At 47.4% G+C, this 19,382-nt stretch overlaps 2 protein-coding genes across 5 annotated transcripts in view; one reads left to right on the top strand and one right to left on the bottom strand.

Annotated features, from left to right (window-relative positions):
* Positions 1 to 10,187, top strand: part of NHERF2 (NHERF family PDZ scaffold protein 2) — a 66,124-nt gene extending 55,937 nt beyond the window's left edge. Inside the window, exons 6-7 of one of the 2 annotated variants that reach the window (XM_081170919.1) lie at positions 450 to 512; positions 4,228 to 10,187. In XM_081170919.1, coding sequence (XP_081027045.1) covers positions 450 to 512; positions 4,228 to 4,386 — 222 coding nt within the window. In that variant the 3' untranslated portion in view covers positions 4,387 to 10,187. The remainder of the gene's footprint in view (positions 1 to 449; positions 513 to 4,227) is intronic. The other variant, XM_081170920.1, reaches the window with a different exon arrangement.
* Positions 7,427 to 19,377, bottom strand: NTHL1 (nth like DNA glycosylase 1). Of its 3 annotated transcripts, XR_014002155.1 has the most exons (7): positions 19,258 to 19,376; positions 18,414 to 18,676; positions 17,455 to 17,625; positions 15,162 to 15,321; positions 12,802 to 12,907; positions 7,543 to 12,324; positions 7,427 to 7,504 (listed from the first exon to the last, which is right to left on the bottom strand). XR_014002155.1 is itself a non-coding variant. In XM_081170935.1 (6 exons), the coding sequence occupies exons 1-6, from the start codon at positions 19,307 to 19,309 to the stop codon at positions 12,201 to 12,203; spliced, it is 876 nt and encodes a 291-aa protein (XP_081027061.1). In that variant the 5' UTR covers positions 19,310 to 19,376; the 3' UTR covers positions 7,427 to 12,200. The 3 variants fall into 3 exon arrangements, 2 of the variants coding, with proteins under 2 accessions (XP_081027061.1, XP_081027062.1); XM_081170935.1 differs by having other exon boundaries at positions 7,427 to 12,324; XM_081170936.1 differs by lacking the exon at positions 17,455 to 17,625 and having other exon boundaries at positions 7,427 to 12,324; positions 19,258 to 19,377.
* Between the last annotated feature and the right edge of the window lie 5 nt (positions 19,378 to 19,382).

The raw sequence follows: 19,382 nt of genomic DNA, 5'->3' as shown, positions 1-19,382 counted from the left end.
AACGAGATCCCTGGCTATCTTCCTTCACTCTCCTCCGGTTTCTGTGGCTTCAGCAACCTTTGGCCCAACTTATTTAGATCTGTCTTCCCTCAGTGCTAGGAAATGAGATGGATCACATGAGATCGAAGGGCCGCAGCCTATAATGAGAAATCCTTATCAAACTGACCCAACACAATATGCCGCCTTTTTTTAAGAACTTCTGTGACTTGTTCTCTGCCTGGAAATTTATTGTGAGCCATCCAGGGGAAAGATTGCAATGGAGATTGTGTGGGTTGACCCACCTTCCTGTTCTTCTTTATGGCCCATGTTTCCCCAAGCGGCACCACCACGCTCACCATGCTGGCACAAAACCTCAAGGCACTGTCCTACAGCTGTCCAAATCGTGTTCTTAACCCCTCCAATTCCACTTTTCTTGTAATAAACACACACCCTCTTTCCATTCCTGACAGCTGAATGGGGGATCCATGTCCTCGTCCCACAGCGATTGCCAAAGTCCTGAGAAGGAGTCTGAGGTAAACAAAGTGATCCCATTTCTTGACCTGCCCAAACACTGCACAGGAAACCTCGTATATATTCTTTCTTTTCCCACCACCTTTGCATTGCCAAGGAAATCCCCTGGACCTGCATCCTTCCAGGGGTCCTCCTCTGGATCCTGCCCCTTCTTCCTCCTCCTTCTGCCTCTGCCAAGTTCTTCCTCTTCCTCCTTCTCAGTGTCTCTGTGGCATCCACCCATCTTCTTTTTTCTCCTGCTTCTATTATGGAACAGGCTTTTGTCTTCTGCTCATCTGGACTGGGACATTTTCCTGCTTTCTGGCCTTTCACCTCTTGCAAATCCCAGGGGCATTTCTGCACCGACTACCTCCTGCTTCCTGCACAACTTTTCCAAGCTTGTCGCCCTTCATGTGGCTTTAGGATCAGTGAGTGGTGCCCCTCTCAGTAGTTCTGCCACCCTTAGATGTTTGGCGTGGTAGTGGCCTGGGGGAGGGCATTCCCCATGGCAGCCCCAAAATTGTGGAATTCCCTTCCCACAGAGGTGCACCTGGCACCTTCATAGTGCAGCCTCTTGACCCTGGCCTCTTGGACACCTGAGATGTATATTTTTTAGGACCCACCCTATTTTTGTGACTGCTCCTGTCAACCTAGCAGTTCGAAAGCACGTCAAAGTGCAAGTAGATAAATAGGTACCGCTCCAGCGGGAAGGTAAATAGCGTTTCTGTGCGCTGCTCTGGTTCGCCAGAAGCGGCTTAGTCATGCTGGCCACATGACCCGAAAGCTGTACGCCGGCTCCCTTGGCCAATAAAGCGAGATGAGCGCCGCAACCCCGGAGTCGGCCACGACTGGACCTAATGGTCAGGGGTCCCTTTACCTTTAATATTGTTTTGGGGGACCGTTAAGTCTAGAGAAAAGGCGAGCAAGGGATGACGTGATGGAGATTTATAAAAATTATCTGTGCAATGGAGAAAGTGGCTAGAGAAAAGCTGCTCTTCCTCTCTCATAGCACTAGAACCCATAGCCACCCAATGAAGCTGAATGCTGAAAGAATCAGGACAGATAAAAGTCCTTCTTCATGCAGTGCGTAGTTAAGCTATGGAACTCCCTCAAGAGGCAGCAATGGCCACCAACCTTGCTTCAAAAGCGGATTGGACAAATTTGTGGGGGATAAGGCTATCAATGACTACTAGCCACAGTGGCTATTAGCCTGATCCAGCAGAGCTCTTCTTAAGTCCTTCTTTTTATATTGTTATAACCTGCCCTGGGACCTTATGGCAATGGGCATGTCATAAAAAAATAGTATTAATTGTAACAACGTGGATAGGAAATGTAGTTGTTGTTGACGCTGCTGCTGCTGCCATGTAAGGCTTTCCACTCCAAAATTTAGCTTCCCTACTCCCTCCTTCCAAACAAGCAAGTTTTTTTGTGGTTTTTTTTGTCAGCTGTTAAACATCTGCCATGTTCCACCACAGAGGTGGCCAGAGTCAAACTGTCTTCTCTTATTTCTCCTTCCGGGGACCCCTCAGGATGAAAGAAGGAAGAGAACAATAGAAGCCACTAGGAATATGTTGATGTAGGGGTAATATGAACTATTTCTGGCAAAAAAAAAAAAAGTTAGCAGATTCCCGCTCCCAAACCCCTATACTTTTTTTTTTTAAAAAAAAGCTTAATTGCATTCAAATGCGAAGGGAAATACTTGAATGCAATGCAGCTTATTTATTTCCTCACGCTCTGCCACCACTGCAGCCCTGTTTCTTTAAGAGAGAAATATGCAGGCCTTGATTAGAGGAGAGTTTTGTGAAGACCACAGAGAGGCTTGAATTACGGGGGATCCGATCCCTGTTCCTTCAGAGGAGCAACTGGCCTCACTGTTCACTGGAGTCCAAAAACTCTGCATTCTTTCCATGCCGGGTTGGTGGTGAGGGAGAGGAATTATTCACTGGTTTCATCCAGCTTTTGCCAGTGCTGGCTGATGTCCTGCTTTCTTACAGGCTTCATTGGCGTGGTTCCGCTGAGGGCCTTTCTTGGTTTTATCGCCTTGGGTCTCGATCCTGCCATGGGCTTGTGGTTTTGAATAGACATAGGAGGAGAACCCTAAGTGGCACTTAATTGTCCCAGAGGGCCACTCTGATAGGGGAGTGGGGCCAGTGTTAGAAACTCAAGATATGTAAGCTAGGCACAAAATGGCACCTTAAGCTTAGGTTATGTCTATTTGCCAGGGGGTTGGACTTGATGACCCTTGGGGTTCCTTCCAGCACTACAATTCTATGATTCTATTATCTCAGCTACATTGCCTTACTGTAGCTTGCTCTTACAACAATTCACTTGTCCCAGGAGGCAAGAAGGAGAAACATAAACAGTGGAAATGGAAATAGAATCAACTAGGGACTAAGGCAGAAGTTTTTTAACTGTGGTCTGTGAGTTCCATTTGCGTGGCCTGTGGAAAGGCTGCAGCGCAGTCGGATGTATCCGCACTTAGTGCTGCACTTCCTTTCCTTGATGTGATGATGGAGGATTAAGATGCTCAGCAAGGGGTCCATGATTCGCTTGGCAGTTCAGGAGCACATGACATGTATCTTTTGCTGTGCATGAGTCAGCTGGCTCAATGGAGATGTCAGTCGCCCAGAAATCTCCACATACTCACAATTGGACCTGCACCAAGAGCAAAATGCACCTGGTGCCCAGGAAATTTCAAACACTGGGGACAATGACCTACCACCGCTCCCAAGCGGATTTGGCTACCACATCCCAATGCTTTCTGATGCTGCTCATCCACATCCACTTGCTCCCTGGGTTGGAGGTTGGATCCTGCCCGAAGGTGTCCAGTTGCTGACTGCTGGTTCGTTTAATCGCCACTGTATGTGACATCCCTTTGTCATGCCAGGCATAGCACATGAGACCTTCTCTGGATACAAAGCACATGCCCTTCCATTAAGCTGGAGGCCCATCCCTCCTGCACTCTGCTGGTGATGCATGATGACGTTTGGGCTGCAGAGTTGGGTCTGTGGTGGGTTGACATGGAGCCAGATGGGTTGGTACTTGCTGATGTTCCAAGAACTTGGGCGCTATGAAGAGTAAGCGCAGCTCTTCGGCATCAGAATTAGGGACATAGGAAGCTGCCTTATATTGATTCAGGCTATTGGTCTGTCTAGCTTTGCATTGTTCACACAGACTTGTGGGGTCTCCCAACCCTGCCTGGAAGAGACCAGGTATTGAGCCCAAAGCCTTCTACATGCAGAGCAGATGTCCTGCCACTCAGCTACATCCATTGGTCCATCTAGCTCAGGATTGTCTGCATTGATTAGCTATGGCTCTCTAGGGTTTCAGACCAAGGGTCTTTCCTAACCCTGCCTGGAGATGCCACCTGGGACCTTCTGCATGCAAAGCAGATACTCTGCCCCCGAGTTACAGTTCTTCTCAGTTGCTGCTTCCTCTCCTAAGAGCAGAGGCTGAGTTTTGCCCTGTCAAAGGCTCCAAGAGACCCAGTCTGCATCCTGCGATGACTCTTTAGTTTTTTTGCTGCCTCCTGTCAGCTCTATCTGCAAGGTTCTCGTAGCCTCTCCAAACCCTGCAAAATGAGTTTGAAAAGAGATGACAGGTTGAAGTGGGGGAAAACTTGCCCCCTGCAATAAATGTAGCACAGGAGCCCCCACCACACCCCTCTAGCCCACCAGTCCTTTCCCTTCTTTTGAATCCCATTCTTTTCTCTTTCTTTTTTTAAAAAAATCCCGCTAGGTGGGAGAGCCTGGGAAGAAGGATCCGTTTGAGGAGAGCGGCTTGAACCTGAGTCCCACGGCAGCGGAGGCCAAAGAGAAAGTGCGGGCCAAGCGGGTGAACAAAAGGGCCCCCCAGATGGACTGGAACAAGAAGCGGGAGATCTTCAGCAACTTCTGAGCCGGCAGAGGAGCTCCTCTCGACTCCTGTTGTGGCTCCCCCCACCCCGGCCTGGAGACATTTGCAAATGAGCACGGGGATGGCGACGGCCGCGCTGTGCCTCCAACGGGCACCGCTCCAAGGCGTGCCAGGCTCTGCTTTTTACCATAGGTTTGTGTTGCTTTGTACAAAGCACATTCCCTCCTTCCCCCCTGCCCCCAGCCTCTTTTATTGTACAAAAGTGGTCAGAGTGAGAGAGAGAGATTGAAACTGCAGGGCTCAAACACACAAAACAGGCAACTGTGAAACTGCCACAGTAACAAGCAGGAAAAGCAAGCGGCAATTTTCCTTTCCTTTTTGAATCGCTTAACCTGCAATATTTAGAATGTATTATTTATAGGATCATTTTTATATCATTAATTGTTTGAGCTTCTTCTGCCTCTTCTCGTAGCGATGTCAATATTTTTTTTTATAATGTCCCAACCAGAACTTGTTAACCAGAGCCTTTCCACTTAACTGGATGCTGCGGTCTGCACTGTGATGGGTTAGCAGCAGCTGTTGCCAACCTGGTGCCCTCCAGATGTTCCAGATAATGGCCACTCCTTGCAGCAGCCCTTGGTTTTGGGCAGGAGGGGGCATCAGGTTGGCAGAGACTGCTGGGTTTCTATGTTGGCATCCTCATAAATGTGGTTGCCTGACCATTTCGTGATTGTGCGAGTTTTATCTGTGGCTTTAAACTTGGACTTTTTATTTTTTAAAGGAGGGAATTTTTTTCCACCCCTCCATCTGTTCGTAGTTAGTGCTTGAAATGCCCTGACCCTTTAAGCCTCAGGCACAGCAAGCCCCCTTTTCTTTGCAAATTGTTTTTGCCTTGTTACCACTTTTCAGAACAACTACGCTTTCCGAAAAGCCCCTTCCCTTCACCAATTTTCAGAAGAACTGTGCTTTTTGAAAAGTCCCTTCCCTACCAATCGTGGCAAAAGACCACAATTATTTGGTGCGCTCAGGTGCAGAAATGCATGCCGTCCCTTGCCAACCCCCTGGGGCCAGGGTAGGGTAGAAGGAGGGGGGGAAGCAAGCGCCCCCCCTTTCTAAATCCTGACATTTATAAGGAACACTGTTCTGAATTGGCTGTAGCCAGAAGCTGGAAATAACACCTTTTAGCGAGACTTGGGAGAAGCACAGGAAGACAATTGTATCCGTGAAATACTAACATTCCTGGGAGCGGTTCCTCTGGGAGACGATGTCCTGCTGGCAAACGGACGGGCGTCTCGAGATTTAAACAGAAGCTCCCCCCTTTTTGTGCAAGTTCATTTAACCTCCAACCGCACAACTATTTCCACTTCCAGGCCTTTTGAAAACATGCACCCCATTTCAACATTGCTGATGTTTCAGTGGCTGCACCATTAACCAACCTTCCTTTCAGTTTAGCAACAATAAGGTATCTGCACGTATCAGCTGTTCTAAGGAAAGGCTGTAGTGGATGGTCTCCCCTTTAACATATGACTACTAACCCTTTCCACAGGCAGTGCCCGGGGTGGGAGATGATGGACAGAGTGGTCCCCAAAGCCTTTTCCAGGCCGAGGGCCACATTCCCTTGTGGGCGATCTTCTGAGGGCTGCATACCAGTGGCAGGAGAAACCGGAAGCAAAGGTGGTGGAGCTCAAAGGGCTCCCCCCCCCACCTGCAATGGTCTGAGGTTCTACACCAACCCTCACCCTTCTCCAACCATGGAATCCAAAAGGTTTCATTACAGTCCAAGAACATTTCCCAGTCAGGGATAAAGGACATGATGAAAGCACCAAGCAGGCCTTGGTTTGAGAAGGGGGAGTAGCCTAGGAAGCATCCTGAGGGCCAGATGGAGAGGCCTGAAGAGCCGCATTTGGTCACTGGGCCTGAGGCACCCCCTCCCTACAGCCAAAGTCAAATCTCATGCTTTAACCATAACACATAAAGTTGAATTTAACAAGCTCTGAATGTGTTTTAGCTTCTGCAATGTTCTTTCTGAAGGAATGGCTCAGAAGCACAGAATGTGTCTCTTTTTTGAGACGGCAACACATCCACATCTACTGACCATCTGACCTGCTCATTACCAGCGTTAGGCCCTCTCCGTTACTTCCCCCACCCTCCAAATAGAAGAATTGTTATTAAAGGCAAGGAGGCATGGAAGAGGTTGGATTGCCATCTTTGAGGGATTATTTGGCTGTGATTCTTGCACTGCAAGGGGTTGGACCATATGACTCTCGGGGTCCCTTCCAACTGTACAATTATATGATTCTGTGATTCCCTAGATCTGTGGTGTCCAAACTTTTTTCAAAGAGGGCCAGATTTGATGAAGTGAAGGGCCGTGAGGGCTGACCAAAGTTGTTAACCTTTTTTTAGGATTGAAGTGGTTGAGCTTTGTTTAGGATTGAAGTGGTTGAGGTTTTTTAGGATTTTACCCTAGGAAATAAACTGCCACAGGGGCTGGATTAAACCAACTGGAGGGCCGGATTAGGCCCCCGAAATGCTCTGGACATGCCTGCCCTAGATAGATCTTGATGTTGTTATAAGAGGACAAGAGTTGGGAGACAGATTGACCCAAGGGGCCCAGGTCACTGGGAAGTTTCCAGGGAAGTTCTTACCCCTCCCTGTGTTAATTCATGAGAGGGAGTATACTGTTTAGTGGTGTTGTTTTTAGGCACTGAAATGTCTTGAATCCAGGCCTGAGTGAAAGTGGATAATTCTGGGGTATTGCTCCTACTTACTAACTGAATTTGATCCTTCTCAATGAGTGATGTATGTGAACTGTGTGGGCCACATAAAAGTAAAGCACACACTCCTGTGGAACCTCTACACTAGGCTCTTCTGTTCTTGAGGAGATCCCTTTGCTAATCTGCTGCCCTCTAGCTGTTTTGAACCACAGCTCCCATCAGCCTCAGTTTGGGCTGATGGGAGTTGTAGTTCGAACATCTGGAGGGCACACAGTTGGCAAAGGCTGCTTGAGAGTGATCACATTGCAGCAGCAACTCAGAAATTGTTATCCAAACTCTTCTCCTGATTCTGCTAAGTGAGGGAGGAGTTAAAAAAAAAGGAAGCTAGCTAATGATTTTATAACACTGTTAATCTGGTAAGGGGAGGCAGGTAGGAATAGTTTTTTCTTCCAGCCTTCTTTAGTGAGACATCACAACCTTTCACACCCTTTTCTTCTTTACAACCACTTCCACAACAAGTATTAAAAAGCAAGCTGGATGGGATGCAGTTTCTCTTTCATAAAAAGAGGTATGTATGACTAAGCAATTGCCACCCTTTTAATTAGGGCACAAATGTACAATCTATATAAGTATTCAAGGGGGTGGGGTGGACGACGACACATTTTGTCTTCAGGGATTCTTCAGCTGTGATTCCTGCATTGCAGGGGGTTGAAGTAGATGATCCTTTGGGCCCCTTCCAACTCTTACAGTCCTATGATTCTACAATACCCTGCAAGATGACCAAGTGCCCTTTGATATAAGTACACTCTGGGGGCTTTGTGTATGTTTTGCAAATAACTAAGCTGAATAAGGTGCCTTAGATTATTCTCTGGTCCTTTGGGGAAATGGCTGCCGTGTAGCAAAGCTGGCTTGGTAAATGGTACCATTCTCTTGTTATGTGATTGGTTTTCAGGAATAACCTTGTATACAGTTTCATTACAGGAGGCTTTGAGAGAAATGCAAGGTGGAGTATGTCCTCTACTCATAATCTGCCCCAGGAGTAGCCAAAGCAGTGTTCTCTAGGTGTTGCTGGACTCCATCTCCCATCATCTCTCACCATTGGTTGTGTTGGCTGGGGCTTATGGGAGTTGCGGTCCACAACATCTGGAGAGCACCACGTTGGATACCCTTTGTCCACACCAGCTTTTACCAATCTGATGGTCTCCAGCTATTTTGGACTACAATTCCTAGCAGCCCCAGAGCACCAATTTGGGGGGAGCCTAAGAAATGTGCCCTAATTCTGCACCTGAGTTAATCTAATTGAATGCCACATTTTGACTGATTTCGCATAGTCTGCCTGGCTATCATAGGGACACCATTGTAGTCCTCACCTCTGTCCCCCCAGAGACCTACCATCTCTGTCTTCTGAGGTAGCACCAGGCATCACCCACCACTTTTGAATTTTTATCTCAGTAGGCATGAGAACTAGAAAGCGATCTTTTTGCAAACAACAACCCCCCCCCCCAATATTTCAGATTGATTCCATGGATGTTCAGTGATTATAAGCTCAGCAGGCAAGAAGGCTACAAATCACTGCGCTCTTCACTTGATGATGATGATGATGATGATTTTTATTTTAAAAACAGGGTTTCTAGCCCACATGGAATCTGGGGAAATGTCAGGAATCCTTTCCCCCTTTGAGACTCATTCTTTGCCAAGCTTGACCAAAACATTCCAATTTGTTTTTAAAAACCTGCACCATTGAAGACTGTGAAGCTATGTAAAAATAAATATATGTAAATATGACTAATTTGCACAACTCAGTCTGCAGACGTGGGATTTTACCACATTCCCAAACCATTTATTATTGGAGAACAGCTGTACTTGCTGACTCCCAATCTAGCCCCATTTATGCTCCCATAGATGCCCATTAGTATTGAAAGGGGGCTTCCTGCTGATGCCACAGGAAGAGTGTGCATTATGGAGTAAATGCAAATAAGAGTGCATGTAGATCTTCCTTCCCCAGCCTGGTGCCCAGATGTTTGGAATACAAATCCCATCACCCCTGACCTTTGGCCATGCTGGCTGGTACTGATGGGAGTTGTAGCCCAACAACAACTGGAGGGTCCCAGGTTGAGTAAACCTGCCATAAATCTCTCTTGATGACTCGGGACCACTGATTCTAGGAGGATAATGAAATGTTTGTGAATGAAAATGTGGCTTTCTGAAGAATGCTCTGCTGAGTCTTCTTTAATTTTTTTAACAAAGAAAACACTTATTGAGTGAGACTGGTAGTAATTCAGGTATATGCTAATACCTGCTGATAAGGTTGCTTGAAAATTGACTTTGAGAACGGTCGGTGTGAGATTTATAAGGGCTTTGTTGGGGGGGGCTGCTTTGATTCCTTAAATGATTGGAGGGCGCTTGTTTTTCAAATTAGGCTAAAGTTTTTACCTCCAAAAGAGTTGCCCCCAATGCATTATTAGCAAAGGTGCTGATGCACCAGAGGTGTGTGTATGTTGGGGGGTGCTGCTGCTGCGGCAGTTCCCACCAGCCTTGGGCTGATGGGAGTTGGAGTCCAGCAACATCTGGAAGACCACAGGTTCTCCACCCCTCTGATACATGGAAAGAACAGGTTTACATCTGGTCAGTGGAAGATGAAACAGGATAGGAGGCCTTTTGAAAAACGCCTGGATAACACCTTGGGCTTCATGATCGAAGAAAGGTGAAATATAATAGTAAGGAAATGAATGAATGAATGAATGAATGAATGAAGGACTGGTTTGAACAAGGATTTCTAAAGTCATTCTTTAAGGATAGGAGAGGTGTGACAGAAGCACAAATTTGAGGGTTGTGGTACAATTGAAATCTCCTATACAAATCTGTACCTATAGAGGTATCTTTCCCCCTACCCCTTCCAAGAAAGCAAACATCCCAGTCTCTATTCCGTGGATTGACTCATGACGATTTAAAAGCACGCCTGGCTCTCTTTTCTCTGCCATCCTATATGCTCTGCAGCACTTAACTCAGTTTCTGCACATCTAACCTAGACATTCACTAAAAAGTTATAAGAAGAGCTGTTAACTGCATTGTGTAAAAAAAATGTATACTAAAATGTCAATAATAAAACTGGTTTCCCATGTACAGCGAGTTTTATGATGTTGGTGTCCAAATTATTATTTCCTTATGGTAATCCTCTCTTCCTCCCACCCAGCTTTTGTGTCTGTTTCCTGGCTGTGCCAGATTGCCTCACTTCTAGGTGCATTTAAATTATTAGGGAAACATATTCCAGCCCCACAAGGAAGGTTTGAAGCAGGGCCAATGAGGGGGTATGCCATAGGGAGAGTCCCAGGGGACAGAAGGAAAGGCCTGGAGGGCTACTTTCAGATCCCGGGCCCAAGTTCCCCACTCTGGATTAAGCCCCCTCTTCTGGGAAACCTGAGCACCAAACAGATACTGTTAGACAAAATTCTTATTAAAAACAAAACTGTTTATTATATAAAAATAAGAATTACTATTTAGGTAAATGCAGTTCTTAGCATTTGGCTTATGTGACAGGCTAAGCAAAGCTCAAGGCTTACACTGTATTCCAAATACCCCTTTTGTTTGGGACATCTCAAAGGCTTCGTTCTCACATAGGAGAACTCTTACCCAAACTGGTGTCTTCCAGATGTTTTGGACTGCATTTTATGGCTGCACTGTCTGGGGCTGGTGGGAGTTGTAGTTCAAAACATCAGGAGGGCAATAGATTGGGAGGAAAGCTGATCTAAAATCTCCAAGCCCTGGAGCCCATCAGATACAATTGGGGTGGGAAGAATTTTTTCTGTCTCATCTGTTTTTAAACTTCCAACTCTCCCTACCTTGGCAACAGGCTAATTCCTCCATGACGCTGGGACAGGCCTGAATGACATCATCCAGTGGAGCTGGATAACTCCTTTTGCCTGGTAACTAGCTTATTAGCATTTAAATTGGAAATTCTTCAAGGGCAAAGGCAGCTGACAGAATCCACAAACACTTCTTAGGAAGGTCTGGTCTGGGAAGAAAATATGGCTGGCTTCCCTCACAGTGTGTGTGGAGGCAGGGAGAGGCAAAAAGACAAGGAAATACAACACACCCCTGGTTGCTCTTCAGGCAGAGGCTCTCAAAGTGAGAGCCTTGCCCTTTCAAAACAAAGGCCGGAGGATGTCATGTGAGCTGAACCTTAGAAATTCTGGTCAGACATATATAGCTTATGACAAAGAGATTTCCAGACATATCAAAACATGTGGACCTTCCATTGACAGGACACAAACTGAACTTTCTGCTTGTTTTCATTTTCACCCTAAAGAAAGTTTCACCCATTTTCAGCCTGCCTTCCCCCATCTCCTCTTTCTAGCCACAGGAATCCAGCAAAATCTTCATTTAAAAGATACTGGGGGCTGGACTATACTTTTGAAGTAGACTCATCATTTTAAATACACATGGCTTTGCCCAAAGAACCATGGGAGCTGTGGTTTGTTAAGGGTGCTGGGAGCTACTGGGAGACCCCTTATTCCCTTCCAGCTTCAATTCCCAAAGTACCTTCAACCCCTCTTCCCCAGGAACTCTGGGAACTGTTGTTCCCTGAGGGGGAAAGGGGGTCTCCTAACAACTCTCAGCACCCTGAACAAGACGCAGCTTCCAGGATTCTTAGAGAAGGGGGCTGGCGGGGGGACCACGACTATTTAAAGTAGCATGTCACTGCTTTAAGTGTATAGTGCTGATGGGGCCTGAGCTAGCTGAACTGAGCTATGTCAAGATGTACACGTGCAATTGATTTCAGTGGGACTCGAGTCCAGCTAACTTAGTCTGGAATCTAGCCCCAATACGTTGCACTTATTTAACTACTCTCTGTGTGGCTTCATACTTGGGTTAAGAGGAGTCCTTTCAGGGCAGCTGGGGACACCACACTTAAGTCAACTCTGTGGTCCTTTTATGAGTAACAATGCTATTTGGACCCCTCTCACCTGTGCATAGCTTGGAGACCAGGAACCGAGTCATTGCTGTAGTGGCACCAGATTTCAGGGTGAAAATCCCTCTTGCTCAAGCCACTGGCAGGTCAGCTACAGCATCATCAGTCCATTGGTGGGCCCCCAAGTCCTAGTCCCCCAGTATGGTGGCCTGTTCCAGTAAGTGTTGCATCTCTCAGCGCTTCCTCGAAGCTGGACAGATGTCCCTGTTGAGGCATTCACTGCAGCGTGGATTTACAGGTAAGCAGACTTGCTGCCCAAACCCAACAAGAAGCCAGTTTATCTCACTCCATAGATCTCTAGGAGGAGAAGGAAGGGAAATATTCATTTATCATTATTATTAATTTGATTAATCACCCACTCTTCACCCTAAGGCTACAGGAGTTGTAGTTCAGAAAGATTTGAAGGGTCGTTGGTTAGCTGCCCCTGGAGCTTAGCTGAAGGCCTAACGATGTGGTAAATTTTGTATGGGAGAAGGGAAGCCTTCAGACGTCCTCCTCTGAGGCCGTTTAGGGCTCTCAAGATGGAAAACACCACTTTGAATTGGGCTCTGAAATGGAATGGGAGACAGTGAAGACGGCATGTTGATCATAAAGCCAAACTATTGTTAAAACAAGCCACAGCTCGCGAGCCAAAAACAAACTTCACATTTTGCTTAGGCTAAACAGACCATGGCTTGGCATCATGTGTGGCCCAGGTCACTGAATTAAAAAAAAAAAAACAGAGAGAACACGTGGAGTAAAGAAAAAAGTCAGAATTGACCCTGGCTGCCTCACCTGGGGAGCCACTCTTCCAGAGCCAGCCGAGTCTCCTCAGGAAGCTTCGTTTCCTTCTTTGCCCACTTCAACCTGTTGGAAATCCGGTGCACATGTGTGTCCACACCTATGGAAAATGGTGAGTAGAGTCAAGGGAGAGGAGATCCCACATTCAGTTCCCAGAACAGTTAGAGGATATTTGACCCCTACTTGAAGGAAAGGATGGTTTTGTCTTTGAGCGGAGCTTTTGACCAGAGGAGGGCTGGGGGACCCGTGGCCCTACAGATGTTGCTGGACTTCCAAGTTCCAGCACCACTGGCTGCTGGCCCAGCTGGCTGGGGGGCTGATGGGAGTGGGAGTCAGGAAACTGGAGGGCCACAGGTTCCAGATAGTCACTGGGCTGTCAGTAGCAGATACAAGAACATACTGCTTCACATAGTACATAGTTAAACTGTGGAACTGTGGAGGCAGTGATGGCCACCAACCTAGGTGGCTTTAAGAGGAAGGGACAAATTCATGGGGGAAAGCACTATCAATGGCTACTGGCCATGATGGCTATGCTCTACTTCCAAATTTAGAGGCAGCAATGCTTCTGAATACCAGCTGCTGAGAACTACAGTAGGGGAGAGGGCTTTTGTGCTCAAATCCTGCTCGCTGGTTTCCCACAGGCATTTGGTTAGCCACTGCAAGAATAGGATGCTGGGCTAAATGGACCATGGGTCTGATCCAGCAGGTTCTTCTTATGTTCTGAGGGATACAACACAACGTTTTGATTTTGAAAATCCAAGTGTGTTCAATTCATTTGAATATACTAATGTTTTGGATTGCGGAAAATACTGCTTTCTGAATTGTGCCTTGCCGGTGTACTGTAAACCGGGGGTTCCCAAACACTGGTCTGAGGACCACAGTGGTCCGTGAACTTCATTCAGGTGGTCCACAGCATGCCTGTGAAGATCAGGACCTGCTGCTGTGAAGTGGCAGGTGGAAGGAAGCAACTTTTGGAACCAGAAATGGAAATTTCAACATCCTTATTAGGGCAAGACCTTTATTAGGCCAACCCAAATAGTCTGGCTATCTGGTAAGCAAAAGTGGGGGGAGGGGAAAAAATAATGCCCCTTTTAATGTCCCGAGTCTGCATTTTGTAAGAGTCTTAAGTCAGAAGCTCGGAGAAGGCATTCAGAAGAGGCTCACAGGTGCCATGCAGGTATCAGGTTGCCTCAAGGCCTCAAATATAACAATGGCTGATTCCCCACCTTTGAAATTACTGGGCACTGTCTGTCACCCAGCACTGCCGCCATCTCTGGGCGAAACACACAGGCTCCTTGATTAATCGGGAAGGAATTCCAGCAGAGAACCCCGAATGATATTCTCCCCACCCTCAGTTTTTAATCAACTGGTTCCTGAAGTCCCATTCGTCAAGAATCAGCCCTCTCAGGTTTCCTGTAACCAGCAACCTAAAATGTTAATTGGAAGTACTGTTAAAATAAAAAGGTGGGTTAGCGCAAGCATGGGCCATGGAGCCACAGCGCCACCTCCTGCCTATAGCAGGATTGCACCACAGTCCCAAAATCCAAGGTAGGCCTCACAGGAATTGTTTTGAAATGACAGCTATTCATTTGAAAAGCACAGGTGCGGCATAGAGTCTAACACTGAATTCAATGGGGCTGCTGAGTAGACATGCTTATGATTGCTCTGTAAGTGTGTGAGCCACAAAGGACCCATTTCACCTCTGCTTCAGGTGGCCTTAGACAAACTACGTACATAAGAAGAGCCCATCTAGTCTAGCATCCTGTTTTCACAGCGGCTACCCACATGCACCAGAGGGAGACCTGCAAGTACAGTGGTGCCTCGCAAGACGAAAAGAATCCGTTCTGTGATTCTCTTCGTCTAGCGGTTTTTTTCGTCTTGCAAAGCAAGCCCATTGAAGGATTAGCGGATTAGCGCTATTAGCGGCTTATCTGCTGATCGGATCAGCTGATAAGCGGCTTAGCGGCTTAGAAAAGGGGGGGGGGGAGGAAAAAAAAAACCAGCAGGAACTCGCAAGACATTGTCGTCTTGCGAAGCAAGCCCATAGGAAATTCGTTTTGCGAAGCACCTCCAAAACGGAAAACTCTTTCGTCTAGCGAGTTTTCCGTCTTGCGGGGCACCACTGTAGGACCCGCATACAAAAGCCCTCTCCCCAGGCAAAAACACTCAAGGGGTGTGTGAAGCAAGACTGGTGAGGGTGTGTGGCCTGGGGAATGTTCCAAGGGCCAGATAGATAGGCCCAAAGGGCCACCTTTGGCCCCTAGGCCCAAGAGTCCCCATCCCGGGCCCTTCTAGAAGCTCTGAATCCTAGAGCAAATGAGTTGGGCCTGCTAAGAGAAAAATGGAAACAATACCGATTCCAGAGACGTCCTGCCAGGCAATGTCCATCACCAAATGGGCCATCTTGGGTCCAACCCCTGGGAGTTTCACTAGCTCCGCCAGTGTCCTTGGGATGTCTCCAGCATAGTCCTGCTTCAGAATTGCTGTGGTCTGCTTGATGTAGCTCACTTTCCGCTGCAGTCAGTGAAAAATGGGGGGATGTGTGCTGGAGGTTTAGCCAGCTGAGGAACGCCTCAAGCAATGGAGGGAATAAGGGGGCTGACTGTGAGGAATGAGGGGCCTGGATGAAAGCAGGGACCACAATGACAATGGAATCTCTGAGCCCGGCTTTGGCTGGGGAGGGCGGGATATAAATAAAATTTTATTACAGTATTATTATTTATTATCTAGCAGAGATGTGCTTTCAGAACCACAAGGCAGGAAGGATTATTAAGCCCCTCGGTAAGGAGGCCTCTCTGGTCTCAACCAGACTCACAACATTTGGTGCCTTCTCTCCTTAAACAGCTTCCACAACCCAGCTGGCCATTAGGACCACTTGTAATTAAGATCTTGAACCTGTTTGCTTATTTCCTCCTCCCATCCAATCTATTTTCCTTTTGTGCTATTGATTACTTAATACTGAAATACAGGAAGCCCACAACTTGCGCACATTTAACTTGTGTGCATTCAGCTTTACATGCATGGCAAATTTTTTATTTTAAAAAGAAGTGAAAAGTGGTAGGGGTTCTGTGAAAAATGACTTTGGCAATCCCACCTCCATTAAACCTAGTGAGTTTTGAGTACACACAATTTTGGCTTTAGGTGCGATCCCTGGAATGTAAGCCCCATGTACGTTGTGGGCTTACTGTAATAGAAAAGTTATACTATTTCATGCTACAGTCGAGAAAGCATTAAACAGTCCTAAATTAAATCTTTGCTCCATATGATTTGTAAAGGCGGGTGGGATACATAAACTTGAAAACTGTTCTGATTTCTGTCTCCCCTCCCTTAATCTTACTATTTCTGTAACTTTAGACATCAAAGTGACATACCATATTGCATTAAACCACTCGTGTTCTTTCAGCATTTTGGGAGGGTACCACTTAGGGACTAATATCAATTTTGCTCCTCTTAAGAAGTCTCCAGCTAGAGTAAGATGCTCTGAACATACAACATTTTTCAGATATCCCACGAGAATCTTAATGGGTTTGGTGGTATGAAAGAACCAATTACAGTTAAACTGTGGAATCCATTCTTACAGGAGGCAGTGAGCGCCATCAATTTGCATGGCTTCAAAAGAGGATTAGACAAATTCATAGAGGAGGATAAGGCTATCAATGGCCACAATCCATAATAATAATAATAATAATAATAAATAATTAAATAATTTATATCCCGCCCATCTGGCTGAGTTTCCCCAGCCATTCTGGGCGGCTTCCAATTGAGTGTTAAAAACAATTCAGCATTAAATATTAAAAACTTCCCTAAACAGGGCTGCCTTCAGATGTCTTTTAAAGATAAGATAACTGCTTATTTCCTTCACATCTGAAGGAAGGGCGTTCCACAGGGCGGGCGCCACTACCGAGAAGGCCCTCTGTCTGGTTCCCTGTAACCTCACTTCTCGAAATGAGGGAACCGCTAGAAGGCCCTCGGCGCTGGATCTCAGTGTCTGGGCTGAACGATGGGGGTGGAGACGCTCCTTCAGGACCGAGGCCATTTAGGGCTTTAAAGGTCAGCACCAACACTTCAAATTGTGCTTGGAAACGTACTGGGAGCCAATGCAGATCTCTCAGGACCAGTGTTATGTGGTCCCAGCGGCCACCCCCAGTCACCAGTCTAGCCGCCGCATTCTGGATTAACTGCAGTTTCCGGGTCACCTTCAAAGGTAGCCCCACGTAGAGCGCATTGCAGTAGTCCAAGCGGGAGATAACTAGAGCATGCACCACTCCACACCACACCAATGGCTATGCTCTACCTCCACTGTCAGAGGCAGGAAGCTTCTGAACACAAGCTGCTGGGAATTGGAAGTGGGGAGAGCTGTTGCATTCAGGGCCTGCTTGCAGGCTTCCCATTGGGGCATCTGGTTGGTCACTGTGAGAACAGGATGCTGGGCTGGATTGGCCCCCTTTAACCTGACCCAGCAGCTATGATCTTCAGACGTTCACATTTTCTAAAGTCTTTAAAGCTGTTCTCCCAACCGCAACTCTGCCAAACACAAATATAACCAGCTTCATTTCCTCAAAATGCCCAGCGCTGATTACTAAGATTAGGGCAATAAAAATATTGGCTTAATGCTCTTCCTCATTCCTATTCTCTCAAATGGCTCACCTTCCAAAACCCCACAGGGTAGATGAGCTGGCCTAGAGTTACGTCATCAGTCTCCAAGATGTTGTCCACAGTGAGGCCATGCTCCCTCAGGCGCATCATGGCCGCCGAAGTCACCTGATCTTTGGTTTGGCTGGACAGCATGAGTGACAAGAGGACCTGGTAGCGCCTAACCTACAGTATGGTATGGAGATGGAAGGTGATCATCACAGGATATCATCTTTCGTCAGATCTACTTTGTTTTTTTTGCTAGAACCAGCTAGGGGCCATATTTCTTGATAGGCAACATATGCTAGTAATGGGCAGGGCCAAAAGCAAAAGTACCGTATTGTTTGCTCCATAAGACTCACTTTTTCCCTCCTAAAAAGTAAGGGGAAATGTGGGTGCGTCTTATGGAACGAATGCAGGCTGCACAGCTATCCCAGAAGCCAGAACAGCAAGAGGGATTGCTGCTTTCACTGCCCAGCGATCCCTCTTGCTGTTCTGGCTTCTGAGATTCAGAATTTTTTTTTCTTGTTTTCCTCCTCCAAAAACTAGGTGCGTCTTGTGGTCTGGTGCGTCTTATAGAGCAAAAAATACGATAGAGCAATGGATGTGGCTAGAGCCTTTACATCCCAGCTATGTAAAAGCCAGAGGTTTCTACGTACACAGATTTTTCTGCGGTCTTCCATCCAGGTAAATGGATGGAAACATTATCAGGGTTCAAGGGCAGATCTCAGCCAGGCAAAAACACTCAAGGAGGGTGCAGAGCAGGGCCAGTGAGTGGTTAGCTTTCCTAGCATCAGGTGGGAAAACCCATGTTATCATTGTTAAAACGAGATCTGTTCTACAAACAGATCTCAACCTCTACCTGCTGCCCAGTCCTGCTCTATGAGGGCAGGAAGGCAGACAATGCAACCTGCCAAGATCCTTCTTGCTCCCAAACATGTGCAGTTCAGTTCAGTTTTGAGCTCTCTCCTCACCTCTGGAGGAGCATCACTGTCAAAGCATTTCCCAGCACCCATCTGGTCCACAGGGGCATCTCTCTCCTTCCTCATTTCTCGGATGTTGCTCAGGTGCTGCTCCCAGTTTTTTGGTTCCCACTTCTGCTTCTTGCCCTCTCCTTCGTTTGTCTTGCCCAGACCATTTCCTCCGGGAGAGTCATAGGCAACACTGACTGTCTTCTGCTTTCGGTGGATCTTTGTGCAGAAGGTTTCACTCAGTGCAGGAACACCCCCTTCCCCCCCTGCAAAAAAAGAGAGGGAGGGAATATTGAACTGCAGATAACTCCATACCCTCCAACATTTCTCCAATGAAAATAGGGACATCCTAAGGAAAAGTGGTACATTCCAGGCTTCTCTAAATCACGGACGTCCCTGGAAAAGAGAGACACTTGGAGGGTCTGTGCTTTGCATGCAGAAGGTCGCAGCATCAATCCCCAGCGGTATCTGCAGTTAGGACGGGGGTCGGGGTAAAAACTCCCCGCCTGAAAGCCTAGGCTAGAGCCATTGCTGCCAATTCCTGTAGGCAAAACTAGGCTAGGTAGACCAATGCTCTGACTCAATATAAGTCTCAGGGGGCTCAGCCCAAGCCCCCTAGCTCTTTCCCCCAGAGGCAAGAAGCCTCCCTCACCCCCTTGCCGGGTCTGACCTCCAGTGGCGTAGCGTGGGGGGTGCAGGGGGGGCCGCCCGCACCGGGCGCAACATCTGGGGGTTAGGGTTAGGGGGCGCAAATCCACGGGTTAGGGGGCGCAAATCCACGGGTTAGGGGGCACAAATTACTTGCCTTGCCCCGGGTGCTGACAACCCACGCTACGCCACTGCTGACCTCTCCTTTTGCTCAGCTGCAGCCGGGTGGAGACCCCGCGACTCGCGCACATGCCTCCGCCTGGACACCAGAACTACAAGCCCCACAATGCCCCGCGGCCGCCGCCGGCGCATTCATCGTCTCTG

The sequence above is a fragment of the Podarcis bocagei genome (assembly GCF_964188305.1).
Source record: "Podarcis bocagei genome assembly, chromosome: 14".
NCBI classification, from domain to species: Eukaryota; Metazoa; Chordata; class Lepidosauria; order Squamata; family Lacertidae; genus Podarcis; species Podarcis bocagei.
This window is presented reverse-complemented; position numbering and strand designations above follow the sequence as displayed.

What these genes read in the sequence shown, in the direction of transcription:
- NTHL1 (XM_081170935.1), bottom strand. Translation starts at nt 19,309, where the DNA reads ATGTGCGCGAGTCGCGGGGTCTCCACCCGGCTGCAGCTGAGCAAAAGG. An exon ending in ACCCTGTGGGGTTTTGGAAG is followed by an intron (nt 15,322 to 17,454) that starts GTGAGCCATTTG and finishes CACTGACTGCAG; the next exon opens with CGGAAAGTGAGCTACATCAA. An exon ending in GCAGGACGTCTCTGGAATCG is followed by an intron (nt 12,908 to 15,161) that starts GTATTGTTTCCA and finishes CATTTTCCATAG; the next exon opens with GTGTGGACACACATGTGCAC.